A 22,821-nucleotide genomic window follows, 5' to 3' on the forward strand; every position below is an offset into this window, starting at 1 on the left:
CCTTAGTGCTTCACCAGTGTGATTCCTGCCTGATTTAGTCCTTTTTTAGTATAGCCTGGGCTCAGAAAGGGAGAAAGGAGGGTAGATTTGTGCCTCTTGCAGACAGTAATCCAACTGGTGAAGTTTCCCAGTTCATTTAGTGCTTCACCAGTGTGATTCCTGCCTGATTTGGTTCTTTTTTAGTATAGCCTGGGCTCAGAAAGAGAGAAAGGAGAGTAGATGTGTGCCTCTTGCAGGCAGAAATCCAACTGGTGAAGGTTGCATTCTCATTGGAGGGATAGAGGAACCTTCTTGGAGCTGCGCCGGTGTGATTCCTGCCCGATTTGGACCTTTCCCCCTGGGTTTTCAAAGGGAAGAAGAAGAAAAGAATTCCCTGATTCAGGCAGAAACCCAACCGGTGAAGAGTCCAGGGGAGAGTGGAAAGGAAGGAAACAGCGCCCCTGTCGGCGCCGCGGCGGCACTACAGGTCCGGCGGCGGCGGCGGGGGGAGCGTCCGGTTCGGGCAGCCGCTGCTCTTCCCTGCTCCGCCCGCCTCCCGCCGCCCGTCGCCGCCTCCTCCTCCTCCTTTCCCCGACGCTGCTCTTCTCCTCCTCCTCCTCTTCTCCTCCTTCTCTTCTTCCTCCTCTTTGGGAGTGAAGCGGCCGCCTCGCCGCCCCATGGAGGCCCGCCCCGGAGAGAGCCCCCCCGCCAAGCGGCCCCGAGGTAAGGGAGAACGAGGGGGGAGAAGAAGGGGGCCAAGCGGGGTAAACGCGGGGTAGAAGAGCCTTGCCTTCTTCATCCCTGGAGGGAGAACCAGGAGCAGGTTGGGCAGCCCCAGTGCCTTCCTTCACTTCTCCTTCCCTCCTTCCTTTCCTTCTCTCTTGTCTCTTTTCTCTCTTTCTTTGCTCACTTGCTTCTTTTCTTCCTCCCTCTTTTCTTTCCTTCTTTTGCTCCTTCTTTCATTCCTCCTTTCTTTCTTTTTCCTTCCCTTCTTCTCTTCCTTCTTTCTTCTTCTTTCCCTTCTTTCCTTCCTTCTTTTTCCTTTCCTTCTTGCCTCCTTTCTTTTCTTCCTCCCTCCTTTCTTTTCTTCCTTTGCTCCTTCTTTAATTCCTCCCTCCCTTCTTTCCTTCTTTCCCTTCTTCTCTTCCTTCTTTCTTTTCTTTTTCCCCTTCTTTCCTTCCTTCTTTTTTCCTTCCCTTCTTCCCTCCCTTCTTTCTTTTCTTCTTTTCTCCCTCCTTTCTTTTCTTCCTTTGCTCCTTCTTTAATTCATCCCTCCCTTCTTTCTTTCTTCCCCCCCTTTTTCCTTCCCTTCTTCCCTCCCTTCTTTCCCCCTCTTTTCTTGCCCTTCTTCTCTTCCTACTTTCCTTTCTTCTTTTTTCCCCTTCCCTTCTTCCTTTCTTTTCTTCCTTCTCTTCTTCTCTCCCTGCTTTCCTTTTTCCTTCCCTTCTTCTCTTCCTTCTTTCTCTTCCTTCTTCTCTTTTCCCTTCTTTCTTTCCTTCCTTCATTTTTATCCCTTCTTCCTTCCCTCCTTCCCTTCTTTTTCCTTCCCTTCCTTTTTTCCTTCTCTTCTACCCTCCCTTCTTTCTTTTCTTCTTTCCTTTTTCTTTCCCTTCTTCCCTCCCTCCTTTCCTTACTTTCTTTCTTCCTTCATTTTCCCTTCCCTTCTTTCTTTCTTTGATTCTTACCATTTTCCTTCCCTTCCTTTTTCTTCCTTTTTCCTTCGCATCTTCCCTTCCTTTTTTCTTTTTTTCCTTCCTTCTTCCCTCCTTTTCTTCCTTCCTTTCCTTTTTTCTTCCTTCCTTTATCCTTCCCTTCTTTTTCTTCCATCCTTTTTTCTTCACTTCTTCCCTTTCTTCCTTTTTCCTTCCCTTCTTCTCTTCCTTCTTTCTGTTCTTCTTTCCTTTTTCCTTCCTTCCCTTCCTTCCTTCTTTTCTTCTTTCCTTTAATCTTTCATTCCCAATTGTCTCCTTTCTTTTTTTTGCTCCCTTCTTTCCCTTCTTCTTTCTTTCTTTTCATTCCCTTCTTCCATCCTTTCTTCTTTCCTTTCTTTCCTTCTTTAATTCCCCCTCCCTCCCTTCTTTCCTCAGTTCCTCCTCTTCCATTTTTTCTTCCTTTCTTCTCTTCTTTCTTTTCTCCCTTCCTCCCTCCCTTCTTCCCTTCCATAATAATAATAATAATAATAATAATAATAATAATAATAATGCTTTATTTATAACCGGAGGGGACTCAGGGCAGTTTCGACCCGTCAATCAAAACAGACTCAATCAAACTACAAAATAACAACTTAAATAAACATACATGATACATGATACATTTTTTTCTTCCTTTCCTTCCTTCCTTCCTTCCTTCCTTCCTTCCCTCCTTCTTTCATTCCTCTTCTCCTCCCTCCCCCTTCCCTCCCCCTTCCCTTCCTTTTTTCTTCCCTTCCTCCTTCTCTTCCTTCCCTCCCTCCCTCCTTCTTTAATTCCTCCTCCCCTCCCTTCTTCCCTTCCTTTCTTCCTTCCTCTCTTCCTTCACAAATTGGAATAGAAGGGCAGGTGGGCTGTGCAGGTAAGTGGCAGAGTGAGAGGACCTTCCTTTCCTTCATATTTTTCCTTTCCTTTTCCTTTCCTTTTCTTCTTTCCTTCCTTCCTTCCTGGAGAGAGTGAGAGGAACAAGAGGCAAATGGAGTGGGATTTTCAGGGCAGTTTGCAAGGTAAAGACCCTTCCTTCCTTCTTTTTCCTTTCTTCCTTCCCTCTCTTCCTTCCATCCTTTCTTTTCCTGTCTTCCTTCCTTCCTTTCTTCCATTTGCTCTCTTCCTTCCCTCTCTTCAATTTTCCTTTTTTTTCCTTCCCTCCCTTCCTTTTCCTGTCTTCCTTCCTTTCTTCCATTTCCTTCCTTCCCTCTCTTCCTTTTTCCTTCCTTTTCCATTCTTCCTTCCATCTCTTCCTTCCTTGCTTTTCCTTTCTCCCTTCTGACTCTTCCTCCCTTACTTCCTTTTCCATCTCTTCAATCTCTTCCTTCCTTCCTTGTCCTGTCTTTCCTTCCTTCCTTTTCGTTTCTTCTTTCTTTCTCTTCCTCCCTTACTTTCTTTTCCATTTTCTTCCATCTCTTCCTTCCTTTTCCTCTTTCCTTCCTTCCTTTCTTTTCCTTCCTTCCTTCCCTCTCTTCCTCCCTTACATCCTTTTCCATTATTCTTTCCATCTCTTCCTTCTTTCTTTCCTTTTCCATTCTGCCTTCCCTCTCTTCTTTACTTTTCCTGTCTCGCTTCTCTCTCTCCCCCCTCCTTCCTTCCTTTTACTTCCTTCCTTCCTTCCCTTCCTTTTCTATTCTTCCTTCCCTCTCATACTTCTTTCCTTCCTTTTCCTCTCTTCCTTCTTTCCTTCCTTCCTTCCTTCCTTCCCCTGCTGGAATAAGACCAGAGGCAGACAGGGTGGGATTTTCAGAGGCGCTTTCAAAGTAAAGATCCTTCCTTCCTTCCTTCCTTCCTTCCTTCCTTCCTTCCTTCCTCTCTCCTTCCTTCCTTCCTTCCTTCCTTCCTGAAGCGTTCACTAAACCCAAATTTAGGGTGAGGGGGGACCCCAAAAAGATTTGCGAAAGGAGGAAAGATATGGGAAGAAGGGCAATGAGAGAGCTCAGGAGGGGACTCAAAGTGTATTAAAGTTGGAAGGGGACCCAGAAGGTCATCTAGTCTGACCCCGCTTTGTCGTAGTTTCTTTATGGAGAGGGAATGGCCGGGGATTTTGGGATGTATAGTCCTACTCAAATGTCAATATCTAAAAACTTTGCTTTAATCCAATTTACAAACTTGGGGGAAAGCGCTTCGTTTGTTCTTGGACTACAACTCCCAGCATCCCCCTTGGTGCTCCAAGAAGGGGAACTTTTGCCATGCTCTGGAATCCCTCTCGCTATATTCTCCCACCCAATATTAACTCTTTAGGATGTGTGACCGAAAAGAGGGAACTTTTGCCATGCTCTGGAACACTCTTGCTATGCTTTCCAATCTCAGGTTAGCTCTTTGGCCTTTGTGGTTCCAAAAAGGGCACTTTTGCCATGCTCTGGAGCCCTCTTGCTTCACCAAATGGAGAGATTTGGAGGATGGATACCCTCCTCTTCCTATTCCCTGATCAGGCTTGTTGACAAAACCATTTCGATGGGCCGAAAGCCACAATTAAGTCATTTGCATGGCGGTTGCGGCAGAAAGGAATCAGAAGATGGTATCTCTCTCTCTCTCTCTCTCCTGCTTTCTCTCTCTCTCGCTCTCTCTCTCTTTCTCTCTCCGAAGCTGGCAAACGCGGCCGGGCCAGTTTCTCGGAGTGGCCGGTTTCGTTCCCGGCGTCGCCTCCTTCGCCTAATCACCGCCTTTGGCCGGGCAGCCACTCCAAATCCAAAACCAAGCAGCAAGTCCACATTAATCCTCTTCCATCCCATCTCCTGTTAGTGCAATGCAATGGTAACCCTGAGCACATGCAGTGCAATGGTAACTGAGCATATACAGAGTGCACGTAGTGCAATGCAATGGTAACCCTGAGCACATGCACTGCAATGGTACCTGAGCATATGCACTGCAATGGTAACTGAGCATATACAGAGTGCACGTAGTGCAATGCAGTGGTAACCCTGAGCACATGCACTGCAATGGTAACTGAGCGTATGCATAGTGCACATAGTGCAAAGCAATGGTAACCCTGAGCACATGCGCTGCAATGGTACCTGAGCATATGCAGAGTGCACATAGTGCAATGCTATGGTAACTGAGCATATGCACTGCAATGGTAACTGAGCATATACAGAGTGCACATAGTGCAATGCAATGGTAACCCTGAGCACATGCGCTGCAATGGTAACTGAGCATATACAGAGTGCACGTAGTGCAATGCAGTGGTCACCCTGAGCACATGCACTGCAATGGTAACTGAGCATATACAGAGTGCACGTAGTGCAATGCAATGGTAACCCTGAGCACATGCACTGCAATGGTAAGTGAGCATATACAGAGTGCACGTAGTGCAATGCAATGGTAACCCTGAGCACATGCGCTGCAGTGGTAACTGAGTATATGCAGAGTGCACATAGCGCAATGCAATGGTAACCTTGAGCACATGCACTGCAATGGTAACTGAGCATATGCAGAGTGCACATAGTGGAGTGCAATGGTAACCCTGAGCACATGCAATGCAATGGTAACTGAGCATATGCAGAGTGCACATAGTGGAGTGCAATGGTAACCCTGAGCACATGCAATGCAATGGTAACTGAGCATATGCAGAGTGCACATAGTGCAGTGCCATGGTAACCCTGAGCACATGCACTGCAATGGTACCTGAGCATATGCAGAGTGCACATAGTGCAATGCAACGGTAACCCTGAGCACATGCACTGCAATGGTAACATGCAAAGTCCCAGTTTCTCCCTCTGCCTTTGCCCTCCATTAAGGCAAACGACCATCCTGATGGATATGGTTCCCACTCCGTCTTTTCATCCTTTTGCAACTTTCTCAATCCTTGTGTTTACATATGCAAGACTATATTTGCATAGTGTAAACATCATTGCATATGGCAACCCTATCACAGGGTTTGGCTTGGCCTTTGAAGCTGAGAGGGTGTTGTCCAGCAGGGATTCAAACCCTGGCCTTCTTAGTCTAATGTGCAACCAAGAGCATATGTGTATATATATCCATATATGTATATTTGCACTGCATATGTATACATATATGTATATGCATGTGTATATGTTATCTATCTATACACCTATACACATAATACTAGTGAAAATCTGTATGTATGTATGTGGCAGGAGTGTCCACTTACACAGACAGACTCCCGCCTCCACGTACAGCTATAGCTCCCACCACTCAAGATACACCCATGGCCCTCCCTCCAATGACATTGCAGGTTATAGCGAGCACTATAAACATGTTCAAGAGCCCCGCCAATGTCGGCCACAAATGCCATACTAACTACCATCAAAGAGAAGACTTTCATATGGGGACAATTTCCACCTAGATTTCATGTGTTTCCTCCACCACAGGCATCCTAGTGTTCCTTACTCTCTCCATTGGTGTGGAATTTGCATGACCCCCCACCCACCCACTGCCTCTCACTTAACCCTTTCTTATTCTTTTCTACGGCACACAGCATTCTGAACCCCATCCTCTGTGCCTTAATGCGTATGCGAGCCTGCCTCTTGGCGACTAATGGGAAACTCTGTGGACTTGATGGGGTTGTCTTGGACCAGGATCTCCTATCCAGGTGCTGACCAGAGCTGACCCTGCTTAGCTCCCAAGTTCAGACAAGAACAAGTGACTTTGGGATATATACACACACACACAGATGTATTGGGTGTTGGTCATTCTCTTTGCCATTTTGTGTCAAGAGCTTGAGTTCATCTCGTTTATTTCCCCATCCTCTGTGCCTTAATGCCTATGTGAGCCTGCTGCTTGGCGACTAATGGTAAACCCAGTGGACTTGATGACATTGTCTGAGACCAGGATCTCCTATCCAGGTGCTGACCAGAGCTGACCCTGCTTAGCTCCCAAGTACAGACAATAACAAGTTACTTTGGGATATATATATATATATATATATATATATACACACACACACACACACATACATACATACATACATGTATTGTGTGTTGGTCATTCTCCTTGCTATCCTGTGTGAAGAGCTTGAGTTCATCTCATTTATTTCCCCATCCTCTGTTCCTTAATGCCTATATGAGCCTGCCTCATGGCAACAAATGGGGGATCCTGTGGACTTGATGGGGTTATCTTAGATCAGGATCCACCATCCAGGTGCCACCCAGAGATGACCCTGCTTAGCTCCCAAGTTCAGACAAGAACAAGTGATTTTGGGCTATACTGGTATTGGGTGTTGGTCACTCTCCTTGTTGTCCTGTGTCAAGAGCTTGAGTTCATCTCATTTATTTCCCTATCCTCTGTTCCTTAATGCCTATATGATCCTGCCTCATGGCGACCAATGGGGGACCCTGTGGACTTGATCGAACGCCCATTGTGTTCGATTTTATATTATGTTATTTGCTTTGTTTATTCTGTTTTGGCTATTGTATGTATTTTATTGTGAAGGAATTATTGTTGTTTTTTGTTGTTTGCATTTTGTATTTTATTTTGCTGTATTGTATTTTTGGCCTTGGCCTCATGTTAGCCTCCCTGAGTCCTCCTCGGGGAGATGGGGGCGAGGTATAAATAAAGATGATGATGATTATTATTATTGATGGAATTGTCTTAGACCAGGATCTCCTATCCAGGTGCCGACTAGAGCTGACCCTGCTTAGCTCCCAAGCTCAGACAAGAACAGTGATTTTGGGATATATATATATCACATACACACATGTATTGGGTGTTGGTCATTCTCCTTGCTGTCCTGTGTCAAGAGCTTGAGTTCATCTCATTTATTTCCCCATCCTTTGTGCCTTAATGCCTATACGACCAGAGCTGACCCTGTGGACTTGATGGGGTTATCTTAGACCAGGATCTCCTATCCAGTTGGGTGTTGGTCGTTCTCCTTGCCATCTTGTGTCAAGAGGTTGAGTTCATCTCGTCTTAGACCAGAATCTTCTATCCAGTTGCCGACCAGAGCTGACTTTGCTTAGCTCCCAAGGTCAGACAAGAACAAGTGACTTTGGGATGTGTGTGTACATACATATATTGGGTGTTGGTCGTTCTCCTTGCCATCCTGTGTCAAGAGCTTGAGTTCATCTAATTTATTTCCCCATCCTCTGTGCATTAATGCCTATGCGAACCTGTCTTGTGGCGACTAATGGGGGACCTTGTGTCTTAGACCAGGATCTCCCATCCAGTTGCCGGCCAGAGCTGACCCTGCTTAGCTCCCAAGTTCAGACAAGAACAAGTGACTTTGGGATATATATATATATATATATATATATATATATATATATACACATACATTTATGGGGTGTTGGTCACCCTCCTTACTGCAATCCTGCCTCATGGCGACAAAGGGGGTACCCTGTGGACTTGATGGGGTTGTCTTAGACGAGGGTCTCCTATCCAGTTGCCGACCGGAGCTGTCTCTGCTTAGCTCCCAAGGTCAGACAAGAAGAAGTGACTTTGGGGTGTGTGTGTGTGTGTGTGTGTATATATATATATATATATATATATGTGTGTGTGTGTGTGTGTGTACACACACACACACACACATACACACACATACATTGGGTGTTGGTCATTCTCTTTACCATCCTGTGTCAAGAGCTTGAGTTCATCTCATTTATTTCCCCATCCTCTGTGCCTTAATGCCTATTTTGAGCCTGCCTCGTGGCGAGAAATGGGGGACCCTGTGGACTTGATGGGGTTGTCTTAGGCCAGGAGTCCCCAGAAGCCGCTCGGCCAGTTCCTCCCTCCAAACGTATCATTACAATGACCTATAAACGCTACCAGTAAAATAGGGCAATACTACAGTTTTTGTACTGAAGTAGTAATTACGACGGCATTCAATACTACGCCGAATCATTCCGAAAACGTTTTTACGATGCGCGTGTTATGATTGTGATCGCTGTGTAAGCAATGGAAGCTCCTGGCCGGTTTGCGGGTTGAACCTTTTTCGGATTTCGCCAACCAATGGTGCCATCTCGGAAGGAAACAAGAGTGTTGTCGTCATCCGCTTCCAACAAAATGTGCGACTTTGAGCGTAGACATCTTCCTTTAGCAGGTGGATCCGTGCTCGAAGGCTTGGCCCCTGAACCCAAGTGGCTCCTTGCCCACCAAGGAACGGGTTTTATTTTTAACCGCGCCTCGGGATTTGAGTTAATATGTTAATGCGCCCAAGTCCGCAGCCCAGTGCGCTTGATCTCCCTCCGATGTGACGCAGGGACGCTGCTTAAGCCACTGGTAATCCCCCTCCCGGCTTCACTCTTTCTCTCTTTCCGGACTGTAACTCCCAGCATCCCCAATGGCCAGAGAGGGGAACTGGAGAATCTACAACTTGGGAGAAATGCAGCTCTCTTTTGGGACTACAATTCCCATTGTTCCCAAAATGGGAACTAAGAAGTTTGGGAATCTCCAACTTGGGAGATATACACTTCTCTTTTGGGACTACAACTCCCATTGTCCTCAGTGCCCCCAAAATGGAAACCAAGAAGTTGGGAGATATGCATCTCTCTTTTGGGACTACAATTCCCATTGTCCCCAAAATGGGAACTAAGAAGTTTGGGAATCTCCAACTTGGGAGATATGCACTTCTCTTTTGGGACTACAATTCCCATTGTCCCCAAAATGAGAACTAAGAAGTTTGGGAATCTTCAACTTGGGAGATATGCATCTCTCTTTTGGGACTACAGTTCCCATTTCCCTAGTGCCCCCAAAATGGGAACCAAGAAGTTTGGGAATCTTCAACTTGGGAGATATGCATCTCTCTTTTGGGACTACAGTTCCCATTTCCCTAGTGCCCCCAAAATGGGAACCAAGAAGTTTGGGAATCTCCAACTTGAGAGATATGCATCTCTCTTTTGGGATTACAGTTCCCATTTTCCCTAATGCCTCCAAAATGGGAACCAAGAAGTTTGGGAATCTCTAACTTTGGAGATATGCACTTCACTTTTGGGACTACAATTCCCATTGTCCTCAGTGCCCCCAAAATGGGAACCAAGACAATTGGGAATCTACAATTTGGGAGATATGCATCTCTTTTTGGGGACTACAGTTCCCATTGTACCCAGTGCCCCCAAATTGGAAACCAAGATGTTTGGGAATCTACAATTTGGGAGATAGGCATCTCTCTTTTGGAATTACAATTCCCATTGTCCCCAAAATGGGAACTAAGAAGTTTGGGAATCTCCAACCTGAGAGATATTCGTCTCTTTTGGAACTACAATTCCCATTGTCCCCAAAATGGGAACTAAGAAGTTTGGGAATCTACAACTTGGGAGGTACACATCTCTCTTTTGGGACTACAATTCCCATTGTGCCCACTGCCCCCAAAATGGGAACCAAGAAGTTTGGGAATCTACAACTTGGGAGATTTGTATCTCTCTTTTGGGACTACAGTTCCCATTGTCCCTAGTGCCCCAGAATGGGAACCAAGAAGTTTGGGAATCTACAACGTGGGAAATATGCATCTCTCTTTTGGGACTACAACTCCCATTGTCCCCAGTGCCCCCCAAATGAGAACCAAGAAGTTTGGGAATTATTAGTATCGTTCATATTAGTCTTCTTCTTGTTGTTAAGTATATTATTATTATGACAGTATGTAACAAAATTTGGAAAAATAAAGTCTGTTCCTGGTTTGTAAGCATTATTTCCTGTTTAATTGTGCCACCCTTGCTTTGGAAGTAGTTGTTCTGCTCCAAAAACGTTGTTTTTGTAGTGGCCACAAACTACGTTAAGTTGGGTGAGTCTCCCTGAGATAAGTCATTGAAAGACTAGAGCAGAGGATTCTACAGGATGTCCCGCCAAAACAAACTTTTCACATGTCTTTGTGATAGAGCCAATTAGGAAATGGCATTTATAACCCAGGAACAAATATTGTGTTACATAATGTTGTTGTTGTTGTTTAACCCAGGAGCAAAAATCGTGTTACTTGTTGTTGTTATTTAACCCAGGAACAAAAATTATGTTACATGGTGTTGTTATTGTTGTTTAACCCATGAACAAAAATCGTGTTACATAGTGTTGCTGTTGTTGTTGTTGTTTAACCCTGGAACAAAACACGGGTTACATTGTGTTGCTGTTATTGTTTAGCTGAGGAACAAAAACTGTGTTACATAGTGTTGTTGTTGTTGTTTAACCCAGGAACAAAAATCGTGTTACATGGTGTTGTTGTTGTTTAACCCAGGAACAAAAATCGTGTTACATGGTGTTGTTGTTGTTTAACCCAGGAACAAAAATTGTGTTAGTGTTGTTGTTACTGTTGTTTAATCCAGGAACAAAAATAGTGTTACATTGTGTTGTTGTTTGATCCAAGAACAAAAATCATGTTACATAGTGCTGTTGTTGTTTAACCCAGGAACAAAAATTGTGTTACATTGTGTTGTTGTTGTTTAACCCAGGAACAAAAATCGTGTTACATAGTGTTGTTGTTGTTGTTTAACCCAGGAACAAAAAATTGTGTTAAATAGTGTTGTTGTTGTTTAACCCAGGAACAAAAATTGTGTTACATTGTGTTGTTGTTGTTGTTCCTTAACCCAGGAACAAAAATGGTGTTACTTAATGTTGTTGTTGTTGGTAATAATAATAATAATAATAATAATAATACAAACATATTGTTATTGATCCAAATAGAAGGCACCGAATCCCCTTTCCGTCCTCATCCTCATCCTTTGCACTCTTTGGCAAAGAAGACCTTGGGAAACTACAATTCCCAGGCGGTTAAAGCGATGTCAAACTGCATTCATTCTGCAGTGTAGACGCACTCCGAGATTGAGATTGCAAGCCGCCAGCTCAGCGCAGTGGAATTCCAGGACGGAGGCCACGGAAATGTTGGCTGAGCATTGTTTCTGGCTTTGGCAAGCGGGGTGTTGTTTTCCCTCTCCCTTTTCTTGTGTTGGGAGCTCTCCGAATCCAGATGATAGAAGAGATTCGAACCCGGGGAGAGATGCGCTTTGTGCATGCTCAGCGTCGCCCTTTATTCAATTCTGTGTTTGCTCATCCATAAGTAGTGATGCCATTCCTATATGCACTCTGCCCATGCTCCAAGTTGCCCTTGCCATCACGTATTCATACTCTGTGCGTTGGGTTTCCTTGCTCAAAATAGTGACCTTTGTGTATACACTCTGTCTATGCTCAGAGCTACCTTTGCCATTACACACCATCGAGTATGCAAAGTATTTATTGTGCAATATAAACATAACTGAGCATATGCGCAATGCAGAGATAACTGAGCCGATCCCAAGGGCCTGTAGTGCAATAGAACAGTAACTCTGAGCATATGAAGATTGCACATAGCGCAATGCAATAGTAACGGAGCGTAAGCAAAGTGCACATAGTGCAATGCAACTGTAACTCTGAGCTCATGCAATGGTAACTGAGCATATACAAACTGCAGATAGTACAGTACAAAGTCAACTCTGAGCATATGCAAAGTGCACATATGCAGTCCAGTGGTAACTGAGCATATGCAAAGTGCATATAATGCAATGCAATGGTAACTTTGAGTGTAAGAAAAGTGCATATAGTGGAATGCAACCATTACTGAGCATATGCAAAGTGCATATAGTGCAATGTAATGGTCACTCTGAGCACATGCAGAGTGCATATAGTGCAATGTAGTGGTAATAGCATATGGAAAGTGCATATAGTGCAATGCAACGGTAACTCTGAGCACATACAAAGTGCATATAGTGCAATGCAATGGTAACAGCACATGCAAACTGCACATAGTGCAATGCAACAGTAACTCTGAGCACATACAAAGTGCATGTAGTGCAATGCAGTGGTAACGGCATATGCAAAGTGCACATAGTATAATGCAACAGTAACTGGGCATATGTAAAGTGCATATAGTGCAATGCAATGGTAACTCTGAGCACATGCAAATTGCATATAGTGCAATGCAGTGGTAACAGCATATGCAAAGTGCACATAGTGCAATGCCACAGTAACTCTTGAGTGTAAGCAAAGTGCATATAATGCAATGCAGTGGTAACAGCGTATGCAAAGTGCACATAGTGCAATGCAACAGTAACTCTGAGCACATACAAAGTGCATAAAGTGCAATGCAACGGTAATGGCATATGCAAGGTGCACATAGTATAATGCAACGGTAACTCTGAGCACATGCACATAGTGAAATGGAGAGGTAACTGGGCACATGCAAAGTGCATATAGTGCAATGCAGTGGTAACAGCATATGCAAAGTGCATATAGTGCAATGCAACAGTAACTGAGCACATGCAAAGTGCATATAGTGCAATGCATTGGTAACAGCGTATGCAAACTGCACATAGTGCAATGCAACTGTAACTCTGAGCACATGCAAAGTGCATATAGTGCAATGCAGTGGTAACGGCATATGCAAAGTGCACATAGTATAATGCAGCGGTAATTGAGCACATGCAGAGTGCATTTAGTGCAATGCAATGATAACGGCATTTGCAAAGTGCACATAGTTCAATGCAATGGTAACCGAGCACATGCAAAGTGCATATAGTGCAGTGGTAACTGGGCATATGCAAAATGCGCATAGTGCAATGCAACACTTAACGATGAGCATAAGCAAAGTGCATATAGTTCAGTGCAACAGTGAGAATATGCCAAATGTGTGTGGTGCAATGCTAACTCGTAAATGGGCATATGCAGAGTGCACATAGTGCAATGCCACAGTTACTCTGAGCATACGCGCATGCCAAGGTAACTGAGCCGATGCAATGGCAACTCTGAGCACCTGCGAAGTGAGCCTGGCGCAGTGCAAGAGAGGGAGATCAGGTTCAAGCCAGCTGCCGTGCCTTGCGGGATGCAGCTTGGAGGGGAAAGAGGTGTGGGATTGGAACCCGGTGCCCCACCCAGAGTGGGTGGCAGGCGGCCAGGGCGCTCGGAGAAACCCCCGGGGGCCCCCCACTCTTCCCTGATCCGGCCTTGGGAGGCCCAGCAGAGAAAGCTCCGCTGCCACTATTTATAAAGGAGGATTATTGGCCCCGGAGCCGCTTTGCCACGTCTTAGGCTCGGCCAGCAGAGAAAGGAGTTTGCTCGGATTGGAGGGCAGCGGGTGCAAAAGCCGCCCATGCCAGGAGGGGGGGGGGCGGAGAGAAAGAAACACCCCCCAGAAATGTTCCTTCAGGTGAAGAGCTTTAAGGTTGCTCTTGACGTCATTCGGGCCCTTAGGTCAATGGGGGCTAAGCCTTCTGCAAGGTGGGAAGCCCCGCCCCTCATTTGCATAAACACCTCCCTCTTTGGAATGGCCACACCCATTGCACTATATACACTTTGCATATGTTCAGTTACCACTGTATTGCACAATACGCACTTTGCTTATGCTCAGAGTTACTGTTGCATTACACTATGTGCTTTTTCATATGCTCAGGTACCGTTGTATTGCACTATATGCACTTTGCTTATGCTCGTTGTTACTGTTGCATTATACTATATACACTTTGCATGTTCTCAATTACTATTGGATTGCACTATAAGCACTTTGCCTATGCTCGTAGGTACTGTTGCATTGCACTATATGTACTTTTTCATATGTTCAGTTACTGTTGTATTGCACTATATGCAATTTGCATATTCTCACTTACCATTGCGTTGCACTATATGCATTTTGCATATGCTCAGTAACTGTTGCATCGCACTATATGCACTTTGCATATGCTCGATTACAGTCAGTTACTTTTGCATTGCACTATATGCACTTTGCTTATGCTCGTTGTTACTGTTGCATTACACTATATACACTTTGCATATTTTCAATTACTGTTGCATTACACTATATGCACTTTGCTTATGCTCGGAGTTACTGCTGCATTGCACTATATACACTTTGCATATTTTCAGTTACTGTTGCATTGCAGTAAAAGCACTTTGCATTTGCTCGTTGTTACTGTTGCATTGCACTATATGTACTTTTTCATATGTTCGGTTACCGTTGTATTGCACTATATGCACTTTGCTTATGCTCAGGTACTATTGCATTGCACTATATGCACTTGGCTTATGCTCATTGTTACTGTTACGTTGCACTATATGCACTTTGCATATGCTCAGTTACAGTTGCATTGCACTATATGCACTTTGCATATGCTCAGTAACTATTGCATTGTACTATATGCACTTTTTATGTGCTCAGTAACTGTTGCATTGCACTATGCACTTTGCATATGCTCAGTTATAGTTACACTGCACCATATGCACTTTGCATATGCTCAGTAACCATTACATTGCACTATATGCATTTTGCTTATGCTCAGTTACTGTGACATTGCTCTATATGCATTTTGCATATTCTCAGTAACCATTGCATTGCACTATATACACCTGCAAATGCTCAGTAACCATTGCATTGCACTATATGCTCTTTGCATATGCTCAGTAACCATTGCATTGCACTATATGCTCTTTGCATATGCTCAGTAACCATTGCATTGCACTATATGCACTTTGCTTACGCTCAGAGTTACTGTTTCATTGCACTATATGCATTTTGCATGTGTTCAGTTACTTTTGCATTGCACTATGTGCACTTTGCATATGCTCAGTTACCATTGCATTGCACTATATGCACTTTACATATGTTCAGTTACCCTTGCATTGCACTATATGCACTAAGTTTACACTCTGAGTCACCGTTGCATTGCACTGTGTGCACTTTACATATTTTAGGACAGCCTTCCAGAAGCTCTGCCCCACATTTGCATAAGCCCCTCCCTCTTTTGAAATGGCCCCGCCCCCTGGAGTCGAAGCCCACCCACCCCCTCCATAGAGGCAGAGCTTTACTCTTCCTACTCGGCCCTTTGCCTATGCTCAGAGTCTCCTTTGCTATTGCGCTGTGTGTGCTTTGTGCCAATTCCCTTTACATTGCATTAGGTGAAGTTTGCATATGCTCAGAGTCCCATCCCAGAGGGCGAAAAAATGTAAATTTCTCCCTTTTTGTTGCAAAGGTGGGTATGTTAGAAGGTCGTGACCCTATGGGGTCTCTTTGGGGTCTAAATGGCCCCCTAACTTTCCATGTTGCCCACTCCTCTTGCAGACAAACCGGGTCTGGCATATTTAATTTCTAAACGACTGCAGTTACAACACCGGCCACTTGGGGGAGACAAACATATTCACTTTGCTGTATTTGAAACATTCTGCGCAGAAAATTGCATTGGCTATGCCAAAAAAAAAATCACAATTTTCCATTTCTTGTGCGAATTAATTCGCTTTGAAACCACTTTAGGGTTATGGGCCCAGTATATCCCAGTATAGCCCAGTGCTACGGAATCCTGGGAGTTATAGTATGGTGTGAGGTGTCCACACTGCGAAATGACTGCCGTTTGATTCCCCCACCTCACTGCCTTGCCTCAAGGCGATGTTATCTTGAGAGTTGTAGTTTGGCAGAGAAAGACCTAGTGGAACTACAGCTCCCGAATTTGCATTGTAATTGGATGTTTTGGAAGGGAAGGTTGTCAGAGGAGATGGGGTTATTTCGATTTGACGTCTTGGCATTCGTCCTGATTGATGTAGCAATGGAGGAAACTAGAAAGAAAGGGGAAATCCACCCCAAGTTTCCGCTTCTCGTTAGAAGATTCCACTTTTGAAGTCAACTCAGATCTGGTGAACCGTGCCAAATCCACCTGCGGCAGAGTAAATCCGCTCCGGTTTGCAGTCCGAACTATAGCAGAGTTATTATACACCACCTGAAAATTCTATTTGAGTCAAATTAATGCAACTTTCACTGCCATGGCTTAATATGAGTTCCTGGGAGTTGTAGTTTTCCAAGGCTGTGAGCCTTCTCTGCTCAAGAGTAATGGGGCATCGCCCAACTACAACTCCCAGGACTCCATTGCATTGAACCACAGTAGTCAAAGTGGTGTCAGACGGCACTGATTTTAGCGTACTTGCACCTATTGATAAACTACAACTCCCAGGATGCAATCAGAGTCAAAATTGTGCTCCTTGATAGACTATATCTCTTGAGATGCCATTGCATCGAGCCATTGTAGTCAAAGGAATTTGTTGCATAGATGGTAAACTATAACTTCCATCCAGAGTGCTATCACACTGACCCATGGTAGTCAACAGTGTTGATAAACTATAAATCTGAGAGTGCCATTGTATTGGGCTGAGGGAGTCAAAGTTATGTCTAGTGTAGATTCACTCCTTGGCAAACTATAACTTCCAGAGTGTCAGTGCATTGATCCATAGCAGCCATAGTCATGTCTAGCATAGATGCACTCCTTGGCAAACTATAACTTCCAGGGTGTCATCATACTGAGCCATGGCAGCCATAGTCATGTCTTGTATAGATGAACTCCTTGACAACTACTATTTCCAGAGTGTAATGGCAGTCGTTGTCATATCTCGTATAGATGCACTCCTTGGCAAACTATAACTTCCAGGGTTTAATTGTATTGAACCATGGCAGCCATAATCATCTCTAGTATAGATGCACTCCTTGACAAACTATAATTCCCAGAGTATAAAGGCAGTCATTGTCATGTCTAGTATAGATGTACTCCTTGGCAAACTATAACTTCCAGCGTGTCATCACACTGAGTCATGGCAGCCATAGTCATGTCTCGTTTAGATGCACTCCTTAACAAACTATAATTTCCAGAGTGTAAAAGCAGTCATTGTCATGTCTAGTATAGATGCACTCCTTGGGAAACTATAATTTCCAGAGTGTAATGGCAGTCATTGTCATGTCTTGTATAGATGTGCTCCTTGACAAACTATAATTTCTAGGGTGTAATTGCATTGAGCCATGGCAGTCATTGTCATGTCTAGTATAGGTGCAATCCTTGACAAACTATAATTTCCTGGGTGTAACTGCATTGAGATATGGCATTCAAAGTCATGTCTAGTATAGATGCACTCCTTGGGAAACTATAACTTCCAGGGTGCCATTGCATTGAACCATGGCAATCAAAGTCATGTATAGTACAAATTCACTCCTTGAGAAACTATAATTTCCAGAGTGTAATGGCAGTCATTGTCATGTATAGTATAGATGCACTCCTTGGGAAACTATAACTTCCAGGACACCATTGCACTGAGCCATGGCAGCCATAGCCATGTCTAGCATAGATGCAATCCTTGACAAACTATAATTTCCAGAGTGTAATGGCAGTCATTGTCATTTCTAGTATCGGTCCACTCCTTGGCAAACTATAACTTCCAGAGTGCCATTGCATTGATCCATAGCAGCCATAGTCATGTCTAGTATAGATGCACTCCTTGACAAACTATAATTTCCATAGTGTAAAGGCAGTCATTGTCATGTCTAGTATAAATGCACTCCTTGACAAACTATAACTTCCAGAGGGTAATGGCAGTCAAAGTCATGTCTAGTATAGATGCACTCCTTGACAAACTATAACTTTCAGAGTGTAATGGCAGTCATTGTCATGTATAGTGTAGATGCACTCCTTGGGAAACTATAACTTCCAGAGTGCCATTGCATTGATCCATAGCAGCCATAGCCATGTCTAGCATAGATGCACTCCTTGGGAAACTATAACTTTCAGAGTGTAATGGCAGTCATTGCCATGTATAGTATAGATGCACTCCTTGGCCAACTATAACTTCCAGAGTGCCATTGCATTGCATAGATGCACTCCTTGGGAAACTATAACTTCCAGAGCGCCATTGCATTGAGTCTAGTATAGATGCACTCCTTGGCAAACTATAACTTCCAGGGTGCCATTGCATTGATCCATAGCAGTCAAATTCATGTCTAGCGTAGATGCAGCCTTGATCAACTAGAACTCCTTTGGCGTGGTGTGCCGGGCTGCCTCCTTTCTCGGGTGCAGAGGTGACAGTGTTGCGTCCTCCTCCCCGAAACCCTTCCAGTTCCACCCTCTCCTCCTCTTTGAGGATTGAATGCCAAACTGGGAAAAGTGGGAAGCCCGGCGTTTGCCGCCCGCCCGCCTTCTTTCCTCCCGCTGGGGCCGGGACGGGGGCCAAAGCCCTGCCAGCGGAGTTATGTAAGCGGCGGGTTCACCCCGGGACAGCCAGCCAGCCAGCCAGCCAGCCAGCCGCTCCCCTTCCACCGCTTCCTTATTTAAACCTCTTCCATTGGAGAGAGTGAGGGAGAGAGAGAGAGAGAGAGAGAGGAGGGGAATCCGGCACCTCCGCTTTAACCCCTTCCTTCTTGGTCTCCCCGCAGGGTGGACCAGACACGGCAAACTATAACACCCAGGATACCATAGCCGTGAGCCATACTGGGCCCATAACCCTCCTGTGGTTTCCAAGTGAATTAATTCAATTGAAAAATTGCGATTTTTTTGCGCAGAATGTTTCAAACCACAATTGGAGAAATAGTCGTCATCAGATGTGTTTCTCTGCAGGTTCACTAAGCCGAGGCTGGATGGCCATCTGTCGGGAGGGCTTCATAATAATAATAATAATAATAATAATAATAATAATTTTTATTTATACCCCGCTGAAATCTCCCCCAACGGGGACTCGGGGTGGTGTTTCTCTGCAGGTTCACTAAGCTGAGACTGGATGGCCATCTGTCGGGAGGGCTTCATAATAATAATAATAATAATAATCTCTATTTATACCCCGCTGCCATCTCCCCCAACGGGGACTCAGGGCGGTGTTTCTCTGCAGGTTCACTAAGCCACAGGATCCCCCATTAGTCGTCACGAGGCAGGCTCACATAGGCATTAAAGCACAGAGGATGGAGAAATAAATGAGATGAACTCAAGCTCTTGACACAGGATGGCAAGGAGAGCGACCAACACCCAATACATGTATACACAGGGACGGCTCAACCATTACGCAAAGTAAGCCTTTGCGGTACCATTGATTTTGCCCAGGGGCGCTCTTGAGGCGCTCTCGGGGGGAAATAGACCTTGACATATGCGAGTTGTAGTTACTGGGATGTATAGTTCACCTACAATCAAAGAGCATTCTGAACTCCACCAATGATGGAATCAAACCAAATACGGCACACAGAACTCCCTCGACGGACAGAAAATATATATCAGTGATTGGTTGGGGGGGGGGGGGGGCGCGAAATACTGTTTGCTTCCCGTCGAAAATTACCTAGGGCCGCCTCTGCGGCAAACTATAACACCCAGGATCCCATAGCCATGAGCTATACTGGGCCCACAACCCTCCCGTGGTTTCCAAGTGAATTAATTCGCACAGGAAACGGAAAATTGCGATTTTTTTGCGCAGAATGTTTCAAACCACAATTGGAGAAATAGTCGTCATCAGATGTGTTTCTCTGCAGGTTCACTAAGCCGAGACTGGATGGCCATCTGTCGGGAGGGCTTCATAATAATAATAATAATAATAATAATAATAATAATAATAATTTTTATTTATACCCCGCTGCCATCTCCCCCAATGGGGACTCGGGGCGGTGTTTCTCTGCAGCTTCACTAAGCTGAGACTGTATGGCCATCTGTCGGGAGGGCTTCATAATAATAATAATAATAATAATAATAATAATAATCTTTATTTATACCCCGCTGCCATCTCACCCAATGGGGACTCGGGGTGGTGTTTCTCTGCAGGTTCACTAAGCCGAGACTGGATGGCCATCTGTCGGGAGGGCTTTATAATAATAATAATAATAATAATAATAATCTTTATTTATACCCCGCTGCCATCTCCCCCAATGGGGACTCGGGGCGGTGTTTCTCTGCAGGTTCACTAAGCTGAGACTGGATGGCCATCTGTCGGGAGGGCTTCATAATAATAATAATAATAATAATAATCTTTATAATCTTAATAATAATAATAATAATAATAATAATAATAATAATAATAAATTATTTATACCCTGCCACCATCTCCCCCAACAGGGACTCGGGGCGGCTTACATAAGTCCAAGCCAAACATCAAATTACAATAAAATAAAATTAAATGCAAATTACAGTAAAATAAAATGCAAATTACAATGAAATAAAATGCAAATTACAATAAACTAAACAACATATACAATAAGCAATATACATAAAACATTTTTTAAAAAGCCTTCGTGTATCAGAAGCGGGTTGGACTGGTTGGTCCCTTCCAACTCGAGGATGCTATGACACGTCTATCGTATTTATTTATTTGTCCTTAAATCCAGACTTTGGGGTTCTCCCCAGGCTGGCCACGCCCCTTTCGTGATGACATCATCATAGGGGGTTCCCTAACCTTTGGATAAGTCGATCCCAATTGCAAAAGGCTGAGATCCAAAGCTTGAAACGGAACCGGGATATGTTTGATGACGGTTGGCATGGAAAATAACATATTTTGTGACATTTTTTCTGCCTAGGAAGCAATATTTCTGGTGTTGAAATATATATTTTTCCATGCCAAGTTTGGTCCAGATCTATCATTGTTTGGGAAGGAACTGGCCAAGTGGCTTCTGGGGACTCCTGGCCTAAGACAAACCCATTGAGTCCACAGCGTCCCCCATTAATCACCATGAAGTAGGCTCACATAGGCATTAAGGCACAGAAGATGGAGAAATAAATGAGATTTTTTAAAATGTATCGTGTCAGTGCAACCAGTCGATTATATTACATTTCTAACAGAACAAAGCAAAGAAACAGACAAAATGCAAAACTTGTGAGTTTGGTAGTGGATTAAATGTCCTTTGACCAGTATCTGGTCACTTGGAGTGCTTCTGGTGTTGCCGCAAGAAAGTCCTCCATTGTGCATCATGTGGCAGGGCTCAGGTTGCATTGCAGCAGGTGGTCAGTGGTTTGCTCTTCTCCACACTCGTATGTCGTGGATTCCACTTTGTGGCTCCATCTCTTGAGGTTGGCTCTGCATCTTGTGGTGCCAGAGCACAGTCTGTTCAGTGCCTTCCAAGTCGCCCAGTCCTCTGTGTGCCCAGGGAGGAGTCTCTCATTTGGTATCAGCCATTGGTTGAGGTTCTGGGTTTGAGCCTGCCACTTTTGGACTCTCGCTTGCTGAGGTGTTCCAGCAAGTGTCTCTGTAGATCTCAGAAAACTATTTCTTGATTTAAGTCATTGACGTGCTGGCTGATACCCAAACAGGGGATGAGCTGGAGATGTCTCTGCCTTGGTCCTATCAATATTGGCTGCTACTTCCCGGCGGATGTCAGGTGGTGCAATACCGGCTAAGCAGTGTAATTTCTCCAGTGGTGTAGGGCGCAGGCACCCCGTGACAATGCGGCATGTCTCATTAAGAGCCACATCCACTGTTTTAGCGTGGTGAGATGTGTTCCACACTGAGCATGCGTACTCAGCAGCAGAGTAGCACAGCGCAAGGGCAGATGTCTTCACTATGTCTGGTTGTGATCCCCAGGTTGTGCCAGTCAGCTTTCGTATGATATTGTTTCTAGCACCCACTTTTTGCTTGATGTTCAGGCAGTGCTTCTTGTAGGTCAGAGCATGGTCCAGAGTGACTCCCAGGTATTTGGGTGCGCTGCAATGCTCCAGTGGGATTCCTTCCTTCCCAGGTAATAATCCTCAGCGCTTGGGATGTTTGTCTGTTCTTAAGGGGAAAGGCACATGTCTGTGTTTTAGATGGGTTGGGGATCAGCTGGTTTTCCCTGTAATAGGCAGTAAGGGCGCCTAGAGCTTCGGAGAGCTTCTGTTCGACCAATAAATGAGATGAACTCGAGCTCTTGACACAGAATGGCAAGGAGAACAACCAACACCCAATACATGGGTGTGATATATCCCAAACTCACCATTCTTGCCTGAACTTGGAAGCTAAGCAGGGTCAGCTCTGGTCGGCACCTGGATAGGAGATCCTGGTCTAAAACAACCCCATCAAGTCCACAGGACAGTAAGGAGAGCGACCAACACCCAATACATGTGTGTGTGTGATATATATATATCCCAAATTGTGTTGGTGGAGGACAGTGGCAGGACTCTTGAAGATGTTTACGTTGCTCACTATAACCTGCAATGCCGTTGGAGGGAGGGCCATTGGTGGGTCCTTATAGGTGGGGGTCATAGCTGTTTGTGGAAGTGGGAGCTTGTCTGTGAAGGTAGACACCTCAGCCACATACACACATAGATTATTATATTATGTGTAGTGTGTAATGTGTATAGATAGATAGATAATTATAATATATCTTGAGTGTGTGTGTGTGTATAGTTTGTGAGTTTTCTGAGCTGTGTAATGTACATAGATAGATAATTATAATATATCTTGAGATATTTTATATAAATATTATATTATATATATATATTATATATAGGCTGTTGTGATTTTTCTGAGCTGTGTAATAACTTCCAGGACACCATCGCACCGAGCCATGGCA

General features: G+C 44.5%; 1 protein-coding gene across 2 annotated transcripts in view; it reads left to right on the forward strand.

Moving 5' to 3' along the window:
- Window positions 1–490: 490 nt before the first annotated feature.
- The window catches only part of RORC (RAR related orphan receptor C), a 73,086-nt gene continuing 50,755 nt past the window's right edge, over window positions 491–22,821 (forward strand). Inside the window, exon 1 of one of the 2 annotated variants that reach the window (XM_060758101.2) lies at window positions 491–702. In XM_060758101.2, coding sequence (XP_060614084.2) covers window positions 657–702 — 46 coding nt within the window. In that variant the 5' untranslated portion in view covers window positions 491–656. Of the gene's footprint in view, window positions 703–2,351; window positions 2,530–22,821 lie in introns of those variants that run through there. The other variant, XM_060758102.2, reaches the window with a different exon arrangement.

Source organism: Anolis sagrei, chromosome 12 (assembly GCF_037176765.1).
Source record: "Anolis sagrei isolate rAnoSag1 chromosome 12, rAnoSag1.mat, whole genome shotgun sequence".
NCBI lineage: Eukaryota > Metazoa > Chordata > Lepidosauria > Squamata > Dactyloidae > Anolis > Anolis sagrei.